Consider the following 13,184-nt stretch of genomic DNA (forward strand, 5'->3'; position numbering starts at 1 on the left):
AACCACCACCACCAAGCTGCTTGGTGTCTTTGGCCATGTGACCACATGTCCTACTCTTGACTTTTGACCACCACCATGTGGGGTTGTGGCTTGAACTCTGCTCCCTGCAGGCTCCATGGAGATGTTGTTTCCACCCAGCAAGGAGGGACTCCCTTTCATGGTGGGGGGTGTGTGGTGGATGTGCCACTAATCACTCTGGAGTCTTCTTCATCATATAGGATGTGTAGAATAAACCTCCTCACCTTGTTCAGATGGATACAGACAGACATAGGTACCTGCTACCTACAGAGATCTCTGATAGATACAAGCAGGAGAAGGTTGGTAGTCCAGCAAGGGCTATGAAGAACAGATCTTCTCCAAACGGTATCAACACCTTGGATGGAGGGAGGGAGAGATAGTATAGAATCGTGGAATGGTTGGGTTGGAAGGAATGTTTCAAGGTTATCCAGTCCAGCCCCCCTGCAGTCAGCAGGGACATCTACAGCTAGAGCAGGCTGCTCAGAGCCACAAACAACCTGACCTGCAATGGTGCCAGCCGTGGGGCATCTCCCACCTCTCTGGGCAACCTGGGTCAAGGTCTTACCACCTCAACATAAAGCATTTCTTCCTTCTATCCCAGTCTGAATCTCCCTCTTTGAGTGTCAAACCATCACCCCTTGTCCTGTCCCAACAGGCCCTGCTCTGAAGTCTGTCCCCAGGTTTCTTCTCAGCCCCTTCAAGTCCTGCAAGACCACCAGAAGGTCTCCCTGGAGCCTTCTCTTCTCCTGGCTGAACAACCCCAACTCTCTCAGCCTGGCCTCATAGCAGAGGGCTTCCAGCCCTCCCACCGTGGCTGTGGCCTCCTCTGGCCCTGCTCCAGCAGGTCCCTGTCTGTGCTGCGCTGAGGCCTCCAGAGCTGCCCCAGCACTGCAGGTGGGGTCTGAGCAGAGCACAGCAGAGGGGCAGAATCCCCTCCCTGACCCTGCTGCCCACACTGCTGGGAATCAGCCCAGCACAGGGCTGGCTCTGGGCTGGCAGTGCTCGGTGCTGGCTCATCTCCAGCTTTTCACCCCCCAGCACCCCCAAGTCCTATTCCACAGGGCTGCTCTCCAGCCCTTCCTCCCCCCTATTGTTTTGATACCACAGGCTGGCCCAGCCCACAGGCAGGACCTTGCATTTGGCCTTGTTGAACCTCATGAAGCTCACCCGGAGCCAGCTCTCAAGCTTGTCCTGGTTGCTTTGGGTGGATCCTGCCCCTCAGGTGTGCCAACTGCACCACTCAGCTTGGTGTCCTCTGCACACTTGTTGAAGGTGCCCTGGATCCCTGTGTCTCTGTCCCTGTCTTTGTCACAGGCTGTCTGTCCACAGTGATCCTGTCTGGGTTGGTTTAAGCCACTTGCTTCAGCTCTCCAGTGATGAACATCTCTCCACCTTGGCTGGCTGCACACAACTTCATCCCAGCTTGCTCCCTGCAAGCCCACAGCCTCCTCCTCAGGTCTCAGACACACAAAACCCTTCAGCAGCATCCAGGTTTTGTAGTGCCAGCACTGCTCCTTGCTGTCACAGGAACGAAGGAGGGTGCCCAAGGTGGTCATCAACCCTTGGATGATGCTCAAAGACCTCAGCATCGTGGCAGACTGAAATGGAGAGGGATCTTGCAACTATGTTAACTCAAGCCATGTCCTGATGGGGAGGACCATGCACGGTGATAATGACTTTGGCTCGAGGCACAGCATGTGATGAAGGACTCAAAGCCAGCCCTGGGCTTTCCCTTGGCTGGATCTCATCCACATCAATATCTCCTTAAATGTTGTTGTTTTGGCTGGGGTTTTTTGGAGGGGGAGGGGAGGTAAAGGGGAGGGTAAAATGTTAGATGGGCTGTGAGAGTGGTGGCAGGTAGGACAATCCCAGCTTGGTGTCCCCATCTCTTGAGAGACAAAGGGAAGGTGACACAAGGGTGAGACACCAAGGCCACACCATCCAGACCCAGGAGAGGGCGCAAAGGATTTAGATTTGGAGAAAAGCAGCTGCAGGGTGGGATGCAGGAGCCCTGCTCTGTCACACCGCCCTCTGCCACGAAGCTGAAGAAGGAAAGGTCCCTGCCTGGACCCTGCTCCTCTGGAGCTCACCATGGTATTGGTGGTCCTGAATGTTGATGCTGAGGGTGAGGAGAACCTGGCCCAGGTTGCCTAGAGAGGTGGGGGACGCCCCATGGCTGGAACCAGCCCAGGTCAGGTTGTTTGAGGCTCTGGGCAACCTGGTTCTGTTTGGGGCTGCCCCTGATGGCTGCAGGGGGATTGGACAGGATGGACTTGGAAGGTCCCTCCCCATGATTCTGTCTGGAACAAGTCTGCTAAAAATGATGGAGCTGGAAGTGAGCTCTGGAGCTCAGCCAGGCCAACCCCTCCCTGCTCCAGCAGGGCAGCCCCAGCAGCTTGCCCAGGAGCACCATGGCCAGGGGGGGTTGGAACTCTCCACACAAGGAGACTCCACAACCTCTCTGGGCAGCCTGCTCCAGGCCTCCAGCACCCTCACAACAAACAACTTTCTCCTCCTCTTCAGGTGGCACCTCCTGGCTGCCACTTTGCACCTCTTGGCCTGTCCCTGGGCAGCACTGAGAAGATCCCAGCCCCATCCTCATGGGATGAAGTGGTTGACCAAAATGTAGGCACAGTAAAGCTTTGAAGGGAAGAAAAAAACTAAATAAACAGCTCCCCAAAGGGCTGCTGGTGGCTGCAGGGACAGTGTGGGCTTGGCAGGTGGCCCCAGGACACTGAAATGAGGTGGAATCACCAGGTTTGGATGTGTTGAAGTGTAGGAGGCACATGAAGCTCACTCTGGGTCTGACCATGTCCTGCATGGCCCTGGGATCCTGTCAGCAGTTCCCTTGGTACCACCAGGCCCAGAAACCAGGTTGATGGACACTTCAGAGATGAAGTGGGTGCTTCACAACATTTCTGTCACTGGTGAGATGCTCAACACCAGCAGCTCCTGTGCCCCCCCAAAAAGGAGCCAAAACCCCATCCTGAGCTCCAGCTGACCTCAGGGACATCATGGGGATGAGGATGAAATGTGTGGCCCTTCCTAACACCCCATCCTGAGCTCCAGCTGACCTCAGGGACGTCATGGGGATGAGGATGAAATGTGTGGCCCTTCCTAATACCCCATCCTGAGCTCCAGCTGACCTCAGGGACGTCATGGGGATGAGGATGAAATGTGTGGCCCTTCCTAATACCCCATCCTGAGCTCCAGCTGACCTCAGGGACATCATGGGGACATCATCCTTAGAACTAGGATCCCCCCAGCCCTGGGGAAGCCCTGGGGAGGAGGGTGGAAAGGAGAGCTGGAGAAGGAATATCAGCCAGGGTGAGTACCTCTGAAGACATCACTGGAGGCACTTTTTAGGTTCTAAAAAAGGCATTTATGGGAGTGCTGGATTTGTATTTAATCACCACCAGACTTTTTTTTTATTGGGGGGGGGGGGGGGAGGGTATGCCCCTGGGACAGAGCCAGAGATATCCTTTACGTGGCCAAGACACCTCTCAGGCCCCATCCATGCTGCCAAAGCCCCAAGTTCAAGCCTTCAACCATCCCAGCAATGTTCCACCTTCTTCATTTTTCACATCCCTGGTGATAAATCTTGGGGAGGTGGGGGGAGGAAGGAGAAAATAAAAGGAGGGGAAAAAAAGGGGGTTATGGGATGGAAATAGCAAGTGCTGACAGGAGATGCAAAAAGCCCACGAGGAAGTCTGTTGGTGCAGGCAGCTCTTGGCAAGTTGGGAAGAAGGTGTTTTGGTCTTCCTGGAGATGAGGTACAAAAAGCAAGGGCTGGAGAAATCCAGAGCAAAAGGGGAGGATCTCATGCTGGGCTCCAAATATCTGCTGATTTATCCTGGTTTTCCCTAAAGAAAAAATAAAAGATGAGGGGAGATGGAGAGAAGGGGGTGAAGGATGCATGGGGGGGCATGAAGGATGTGGAGGGGGTGAAGGACGCTGAGGAGGAGGAAAGATGTGGGGGGAGATAGAGGGAAGAGAATGAAGGATGGGGGGGGCAGATGGAGGGAAAAGGGGGTTGAAGGTGGCAGGGAGAGTTGGAAAGGAGGGGATGAAGGATGGGGGGAGATGGAGGGAAGGGGATATGAAGGATGTGGGAGAAGATAGAGGGAAGGGACTGAAGGATAGGATGAGTGTGAAGGATAAAGGGGGATGAAGATTGCAGGGGGAGATGGAAGTTTGGGGATGAATGATGAGGGAGATGGAAGGAAAGGGATGAAAGATGAGGGGGGGCGAAGGATACAAGGTGGAGGATGAAGGGTGAAGGAAAAGGTGAAGGATCAAGGTGGGTGTGAAGGATGTAGGGAGGGAATGAAGGATGTGTAGGGAGATGGAGGGAAGGGGTGAAGGATGTGGGGGGGGTGAAGGGTATGGGGGGGGTGTTAAGGATGTGAAGGGTGGTGGAGGATGAGGGGGGAGTGTGAAGGATGCTGGGGAGATAATGGATGCGGGGGGAGATGGAAGGAAGGGGATGAAGGATATTGGGGGGGATGAAGAGGGGTGTTAAGGATGTGAAGGGGTGTTAATGATGCAGGGAGGGATGAAAAATGGGGGGGATGGAGGTAAAGGATAGAGGGGGGAATGAAAGATGTGAGGGGGATTGAAGGATGTGGGGAGGGCACAAAGGATGGGGGGGTGAAGGAAGAGGGAGGTGAAGGATGGGGAGGGTAAAGATGAGAAGGGTAAAGATGAGGGGGACTGAAGGATGAGGAGTTGGTAAGATATGGGGGGTGAAGGACAAGGAGGGGTGAAGGATGTGGGATGAAAGATGAGGGGGGTAAAGATGAGGGGGGTAAAGATGAGGGAGGGTGAAGGATAAGGAGGGGTCTGACATATGAGGGGAGGCTGAAGGACAAGGGGGTAAAAGACGAAGGGAGTAAAGATATGGGGGTAAAAGATGAAGGGAGTAAAGATATGGGGGCAAAGGGGGCATGAAGGATAAGCTAAAATATGAGGGGGGGTCTGAAGGATGAGAGGAGGGGTGAAGAATGAGGAGGGAGGTAAAGATGAGGGAAGTAAAGATGAGGGGAGATGAAAGATAAGGAGGGGGTAAAAGTTTAGGGGGGGGCTGAAGGACAAGAGGACGGGTGAAGGATGAGGAAAAGGGTGAAGGATGCTAGGCGGGGGGGGGGGGGGGGATACTGGGCTGCTTCTGCTTGGTTTGGGAAGCTTGTGGGCACTCCTCTAACCAGCTTCTTCTCCCACCCCTCCCTCTCTCTCTCCCCACCCTCCCCCCCAAAAAAAAACCTCAAAAAACCAAAACCCACAACCAACAAAACCAAAACAAAACCAAAACAACCAAGGAGGAAAAAAAAAAGGTGGGAAATTAATTAAATAATTTAAAAGTCAAGCACAAACCCTTCCCCCCTCTCCTCCGCAGGAGCAAACCACGCCTCCGGGGAGGAAAGTTTATTTGAATGCAACAAATAATAAAGCAAAGGGGAGGGAGGAAGGGAGGGAGTGAGGCAGGGCGGGGGAGGGAAGGTTGCGGGGAGGAGGAAAAGCCCAGGGAAAAAAAAAAAAAGAGAGAGAGAGAAAGAAAAAAAAAAAAGAGAGAGAGAGAGAAAACAAAGCGGGAGGGATGAAGCCCGCTGGCAGCCCGGAGGAGGAGCGGGGCCGGGCGGTGCCTGCGGCGGGGCCGGGGCCGGGGCTCGCCGGGGCCGGGGGGAGGGTGGAGGAGGCGGTGGCGGGGCGGGGGGGGGGCAGACAATGGCGGAGGGGGGCAGCGATCGGGGGGTAACGGCGGGTCGGTGGTTGTTGCCCGCCTCTTCCACGCCTTCCTCCACCTCCTCCTCCTCCTCCTCCTTCTTCTTCTTCCCGGGTAGGAAAGTTTCGGCGGAGCAAGCCCCGGGCCGGGTTTTCAGCAGCCTGGCTCCATCGGTACGGCAACTTTCCCTTCGTTTTAGCGAACCGGAGCCAACGGGCCCGGTTCATGCCGGGGTTCAATCATCGTCTCCGTTTTTACCGTCGCCACCGTCGTTGTCATCGCCGTCGCCGTCGTCGCCGGGCCCGGGGTTAAACGAGGAGCCACCGCCTTGGCCCAGCGTCCCGGCGATGCGGAAACTCTTCGGGGAAAGCTGCCGCCAACCTACCGGGGGTGGAGGTGGAACCAGCAATGGTGGTGGGACGACGGGCGGGCTGGGAAACGGCAACGGGATTGGGAGCGGAGGAACCGGCAACGGAAGAGTTCCTCCACCTCCTCCACCCCGCAGCCGTGTCCCGCACCCGGTTCTTCTTCGTTCTCCCCGCGGAGCTCCGCCGGAGCCCGGCCCGCATTCCTGGCATAACTCGACTCGACCGCAACCACCCTCTTCCTCCTCCCCGTCACCCCGCGCCAACAACGGGGAAGACGAACCGGCAGCATCCCGCTCTCCCCGCGCTTCGTCGGGCAGCGAAGGCGAAGGGCCAAGCACCGTTCACCGACACCGAGCCGCCCGGAAGAAGAGAGAAGGAGAGAGCGGCGGCTGGGAGAGCCCGGCCGATGGTTGTGAGGCTGAAGTTTGGGGAAGAGTTGTCCCCCCTCGGCATCCTCTACCCGCGGTGGCCCGGGTCTCTAAGGTGAACATCCTGCCCTTCGGCAGCCCCGGCGGGTCGCGGAGCGGCAGTCGTTATTCCAGCACGGAGACGCTGAAGGAAGAGGAACAGTTTGGGGTCTGTTGGCCCAACCCGGGGCGGACTCTTCGGGCGGGCTTCGGGGTTTATCGGTCGCCCAGTTTTGGGGCGAGCGATGGCCTGGCATGGGGACAGCCGGCGGTCTGTGCCCGTCCGAAGCTGCCTCAGGGCACAGCCAAGGTGAAACCGGACTTAGGTAATGAGAGCCTGCGGCAGCCAGGGCTGGAAGGGGAGCAGGCCAAGCACCGCAAGTCCTTGTCCAACCCTGACATCGCCACTGAGACCCTGACGCTCCTCAGCTTCCTCAAATCGGACCTCTCAGAGCTGAAGGTGAAGAAGAAAGGAGTGAAGGTCGGCCTGGAGGCTGGCTCTGATGGCTGCTCCAGCACCTCCAACCCTCTGCCGGGCAGCCGCGGTGCCGTTCAGCCCCACAGCCGCTGGGCGCCAGGTGAGCGGCCGACCCTCAAGGACCTGACGGCCACTTTGCGTCGGGCCAAGTCCTTCACCTGCTCTGAAAAATCAGCGACACGGAGGCTGTTCCTGCAGGGCAACATGAAGCAGAGCTCCTCCGAGCTCCTCTTGGCCACCACTGATGGCCAGGAGCAGGTGGCTTCAGATGAGGGACAGCGGGGGGATGAGGATGTGCTCCCCATGGTTGTCCAGGACCAGTACATCCAGGAGGCCAGGCAGGTCTTCGAGAAGATCAGCAGGATGAGTTCTCAGCAGGATTATGGCTTCACGACTGAGCAGAAGGACAGTGGAGGTGTGGAGAGCGATGAGGTGGTGGCACTGGCAGGGACAACGGATGTGACCCTTCGGGAAGGGCTGGAAAGCAGACAGCATTTGAAAGAAGAGGAGCTGGAGGAGAACCTTGCTTGCAGGAAATCCACGGAGGAGCTGTCAGCTCATGACTTGAATGTGACTGACGAGGGCATCGTCACAGAGCCAGAACCCCCAAGGATGCCCTTCCAAGACCTGCACGAAGCCGTGGGCACCTGGACGCTGCCCAGCACTGGGCCCTCGGCCTGTGGCATTGAAACGCTGCTGCCCACTGGGGCGGTCGAAGACCTCCCGGCTGGCAAACCTGAGGCCCCCAGCACCCCTGGCAGCTTGCGGCGGCGCCGCAAGTTCCCCTCAGCAGGCGCCAATGGGACACAGGGCGGTGACGCCGGCACCGAGCCCTATCGCTCCCTGAGCGACCCCATGCCCCACCGGAGGCGCTCGGTGCCGGAGGAGGCAAAGAATTTCTCCGTCGACAGTAACCTCCTGGGCTCACTGGGTGCCAAGGCAGGTATCCCCCAGCCTGCCACTGTGGCGGGCAGTGCAGGCAGCGGGGGCAGTGACCTGTCGCTGGGCAGTGAGGGGCCGCGGGACTACCACAGCCTCCTCCAAACCATCGTCGGCCAGCCGGGTGCCATGGCCAAGCTCAGCGATGAGAAGGGCAACGGCAAGGCCGGCATCAAGAAGAAGTCACTGAGCGACCCCAGCCGCCGTGGGGAGCTGGCGGCCGGCTCCTTCCAAGGGCCCGGTGAGGCCATCAGTGAGCTGGAGGCTGGCATCCCCCCTTCCAGCAGCGAACCCATCCTCTCGGCGCAGCCAGCAGCGCTGGGCACTGGCCGCAGCTACAGTTTCGACCCCCAGCTGGCAGATGTCCTGTCCCCTTGCCTGGCCCGACGCAGCTCCAAGAAGCGCTCCAACCGCGCGGCTCACCAGGAGAACCAACCCCCTCCGGCACCCACCCTCGGCACCAAAGGCCGCCCGGGCAGCGCCAAGCACGTGCGGCACACCAGCGAGCCTGCCACCTTCCTCCCCATTGCTGGCCCTGAGCAGCTCGGCCCCTCCAGCCACCACAGCCACCACCTCACTGCGCCTGCTGCCAGCCACTCACCCAGCAAATCCTTCCCCAGCCTCCAGCCTCCCTCGCTGGAGGATGTCACCAAGCGCTACATGCTGGCCCTCAACTCAGGGGACGTGTCCCCAGCTTCTGGGGACAGGCCTCATTCTCCGCCCTTGGCCCCAGCCCCACGGCTGGCCCCGGGACCCAGGACCAAGCCGCAGGTGGTGAGTACCCATTCGACCCCAAAACCGCTTCCGTTCGGTCCGTGGTGGACGTGACCCCTCTGGAGCAGTGGTGACCTCGAGGGGGCTTCACGTGACCCTCGCCAGGGACAGATTCCCACCCACGGATGTGCTGCCAGATGGCCAAGAGCTTTCCCAGCCTTTCCCTGTGGTCCCAAGGGGATCATCGTAGGAGCATAGGATGTTAAGGGTTGGAAGGGACCTTTGGAGATCACCAAGTCCAATCCCCCTGCCAGAGCAGCACCATAGAATCTAGCACAGGTTGCACAGGAACACATCCAGATGGGGCTGGAAAGTCCCCAGGGAAGAGCTCTTGTTTGTAGAAAGAACTGCTCTGACAAAAAGGCAATTTTGGGGGTGGGAGGAAGCAGTTTTGGGGGTTGAAATAGGTCTAAATGTGGTCCCAGGGAGGTGGTGGAAGCCTCATCCCTGGAGGTTTTTAAGGCCAGGTTGGATGTGGCTCTAGGCAACCTGCTCTGGTGTGAGGTGTCCCTGCCCATGGCAGGGGAATTGGGACTACATGATTCCTGAGGTCCCTTCCAACCCTAACCATTCTATGATTCCATGGAAAGCGGTTTTCTGGAGACCTTTCTCTTCTGAATTGTTATTTGTCTGTAGAGTTTGGTGAGGGAAGTAGTGGGTGAACATCCCTGGGGGTGTTCAAGAGTTGTGCAGAGATGGCACTTTGGGACGTGGTTTAATGGCCACGGTGTTAGGTTGATGATGTTTGGACTCAATGATCTTGGAGGTCTTTTCCGACCCAAACGGCTCTGTGATTTCCCAGCAATGCTGTGTAAAGTCCTGGTAAACTGCTGTGCTCTTGGCCAGCCCTCAGATGCTCCCCCCAAAATTGTGTTTTCCTCAGTGGGGAGAACTCCCCTTTTCTTTGGGATTCCCCATGTCATGCACAGTACTTAGCATTTTCCTGCCCCCAAAAGCTCATCATCCTTCCTCTTGGGTCTATGAGTTTTGCCCTGCTGGTGGTGTGGGAAAAGCAGGGGGCCGGGGGGGGAGGGAAGTATTTGCACAGGAAGTTCCACCTCAACATGAGGAGAAGCTTTTTTACTGGGAGGGTGATGGAGGCCTGGAGAAGGCTGCCCAGAGAGGTCGTGGAGTCTCCTTCTCTGGAGGGTTTCCAAACCCTCCTGGATGTGCTCCTGTGTGGCCTGCCCTGGGTGACCCTGCTCTGGCATGGAGGTTGGACTGGGTGATCTCCAGAGATCCCTTCCAGCCCTCTGCACTGAATACAGACTGAGAGAGTTGGGGTTGTTCAGTCTGGAGAAGAGAGGGCTCCCAGGAGACCTAATTGTGGCCTTCCAGTATCTGAAGGGGGCTTCAAGAAAGCTGGGGAGGGACTTTTGAGGGTGTCAGGGAGTGATAGGACTGGGGGGGATGGAGCAAAACTAGAAGTGGGGAGATTGAGATTGGATATTAGGAAGAAGTTCTTCCCCATGAGGGTGGTGAGACACTGGCACAGGTTGCCCAGGGAGGTGGTGGAAGCCTCATGCCTGGAGGTTTTGAAGGCCAGGCTGGAGGTGGCTGTGAGCAACCTGCTGTGGTGTGAGGTGTCCCTGCCCATGGCAGGGGGTGGAACTGGCTGATCCTTGAGGTCACTTCCAACCCTGACAATTTTGTGATTCTCTGATAAGGTTCTCTGTTGTCCCTAAACCAATGAACGATGCCTGGGGGTTGATCTGCTCTGGTTGCATGCTTTAGGGGTCTGCCCTGGGGGGGCTTTTTTTGGCATTGCCAGGGTTTTCTGGGGGGAGGAGGGGAGGCTGTTGTTTGAGGATGGGCTGGGGTGTTCTCATCCCTCCGGGTGTTTGTGCCGGGAAGGGCTTAGAAGCGTCACCTCCTGCGGCACAGCAGTGCTGGCACCCACAGGGCTTTTAATAGCTCCAGGCAAAGCCCAGAAATACCGATTCCCGGGGGGAGGGGGGAGGAGGGTGGATGAGCTGCGAGCTTGCGGGAACGGGGCTGGCAGGGCTCTTTCCCTCCCTCTCTCTCACCCTGCTTCCATGCCGATTTAAGAGTTGGGGCTGGACCGTCCCCTTCCAACCCTCGCCAGCAGCCAAGCGTGAAGTCCCCAGGCTGAGCCCGGTGCTGTAACCCTTGCTGGTCAGGGTAGAGTGAGTTGGGGCAAGGGATGTTTGCCTTTGAGTGCTTCCAAAATCCAGATCCCTGCAGCATTATTCCCACAGGATGTTCTACTGGGGTCCTGCATCCTTGGAGTACTAACCCCCCAAGATGTTCTCTTGGGGCCCTGCATCCCCACAGCATCATCCCCCCCCAAGATATTCTCCTAGATTCTTGCATCCCTATAGCATCATTCCAAGATGTTCTCTTGGAGTCCAGCATCCCTTCTGCATTAAACCCCCAAGGTACTCTCCTGGGGTCCTGCATTCCCCACAGCATCATTCCCTGTAAGATATTCTCCTGGAATCTGGCATCCCTACAGCATCATTGCCCTCAAGTTGTTCTCCTGAGAGCCAAGATCCCTGAAACCTCTTACCCCCAAAATATTCTCCTAGGATACAGCATCCCTGTAGTGTCATCCCCCACAAGATGTTCTCCTGGGGTCTGGCATCTTCACAGCATCATTCCCCCCAAGATGTTCTCCTGGGGTCTGGCATCTTCACAGCATCATTTCCCCCAGGATGTTCTCCTGGGGTCTGGCAACCTCACAGCATCTTTTCCAGATGTTCTTTTGGGGTCCATCATCCCTGATCATGCTTTTTTTCCCCCTCAAGATGTTCTCCTGGAATCCAGCATCCCTGTAGTATCCTTTCTCCAAGATGTTCTCCTGGGGATGCTCTTGGCTTCTTCATAAGTCATCCTTGGAAAGAAATTTGGGATGAAATTGTGCAGCATTTTGTCCCAACCCTCTCCAGTCTGGGGGTGAAAAGTGCTGCTGAAGCATCAAACGTTAGAATTAAGCAGGGCAGTGAGGAACCACCTGGCAGGTGGCACCCTGGGGGACATTGGCAGGTCCTCAAGGCAAGGCAGTGCATCCAGTGGCTTTTATTCAAAGCAAATGTCTCTTATTAAATGATTAATAAGTTTATTTTAGGTATGGTTGACATTAATCATTGATCAAGAGGGATTTCCACTCAGGTAGCTCCTGGGGACCATGCCCTGGGGACAGTGCCCACACCAGGATGGCTTCAGGATCAAGGATGCTTTGCAGACCTCACACACCCACACCCTGATCACTTTAGGATGGTTTCAGGTGGCTTTTTAGCAACTCCAGCACTGGTTGCTGGCAACTGGGAGCCCAGTTTGGCCAAGCATCAGCTTGGGGACATGGCCTACCCCATGGTGGCTCCAGGACTAAGGTGTCTTCAGTATCAAGGATGCTTTGCTGGCCCCCCACCCCAACACACCCCCAAACCCTGAGCACTTTAGGTTTCTGGCAACTGGGAGCCCACTTTGGGCAAGCATCCCCCCGGGGCTGGCCTTTGGGGATGCTGCTGCTCACCTTGCTTGAACCCAGCGGAGAGGGTGCGAATTTTCCCTTTTAAGGGCAAGGCTGCAGCTGGATCTTCAAATGTCTCTCCTGCCTTTGAATTTCTTTGTGCTGCAGCCATAACATAGCTGAAAACAGTGGGGGGGAGGTTATTTCTCTCTCTCTCTCTTTTTAATTCTTTTCTGATTTATGATATAGTGGAGCTGGGATGTTTTATTTCAGATGGCACCAGCCTTGAAACTGGGAGAGGGGAAGGAGGAGGAGGAGGAGAAGGAGGACCAAGCAGTACAAGGGAGTTGCTTTCATTATAAGCAAGAGCATGGAGGGACCAGATATAACTTGGCACCAGGCTGGCTGACTGGGAGCAGAGATTGTTGTGCTCCTTGACCAACAGAGGAGTAATGAGGGTGACTTTTTTATTTATTAAGGGTTTTTTTTGCCCCCCTCAATTCCCTAACTCAGTGGAGAGGGACAATGTCACATCTGCCTGGGGGAAATGGTCATGCTTGCATGGGGGTTTTGGGGTGTTGGAGCATCTCTCCTGCAGCATGGTGGTAATGGTCCAGGCTGGCCAGAGAGGTTGTGTGTGAAAGTCTCCTTCCCTGGAGGCTTTCAGGACCCATCTGGATGTGTTCCTGTGTGACCAGCCCTGTGTGACCCTGCTTTGGCAGGGGAATTGGACTCAACGATCTTCACAGGTCCTTTCCAATTACTACTGTTCTATGACTCTGTCATTCTGTATTCTTGCTGCCTCCTCAAGATTTTCTCCTGGGATCTAGCATCCCTGTAGCATCATTCCCCCAAATACTCTCCTGGGATTCAGCATCTCTGCAGTTTTAGCCCTCCAAGATAATCTCCTGGGATCTGCTATCTTCATAGCATCATTCCAAAGTGTTCTCTTGGGTTCCAGCATCCCTGCCACATCATCCCACTCAAGATATGCTCCTGGGGTCTGGAATCCCTTCAGTTTTACCTCTCCAAGATAGTCTCCTGG

At 56.3% G+C, this 13,184-nt stretch overlaps 1 protein-coding gene across 2 annotated transcripts in view; it reads left to right on the forward strand.

Annotated features, from left to right (window-relative positions):
• The first annotated feature begins 5,742 nt into the window (after positions 1-5,742).
• ARHGEF17 (Rho guanine nucleotide exchange factor 17) overlaps positions 5,743-13,184 on the forward strand; it is a 60,861-nt gene continuing 53,419 nt past the window's right edge. For both annotated transcript variants that reach the window (XM_068139209.1, XM_068139210.1), the window contains exon 1: positions 5,743-8,706. In XM_068139209.1, coding sequence (XP_067995310.1) covers positions 5,743-8,706 — 2,964 coding nt within the window. The remainder of the gene's footprint in view (positions 8,707-13,184) is intronic.

This window comes from Melanerpes formicivorus, unplaced genomic scaffold (genome assembly GCF_026170545.1).
Source record: "Melanerpes formicivorus ecotype bairdi unplaced genomic scaffold, bMelFor1.0.p_v2 SCAF_1, whole genome shotgun sequence".
Classification (NCBI taxonomy): domain Eukaryota; kingdom Metazoa; phylum Chordata; class Aves; order Piciformes; family Picidae; genus Melanerpes; species Melanerpes formicivorus.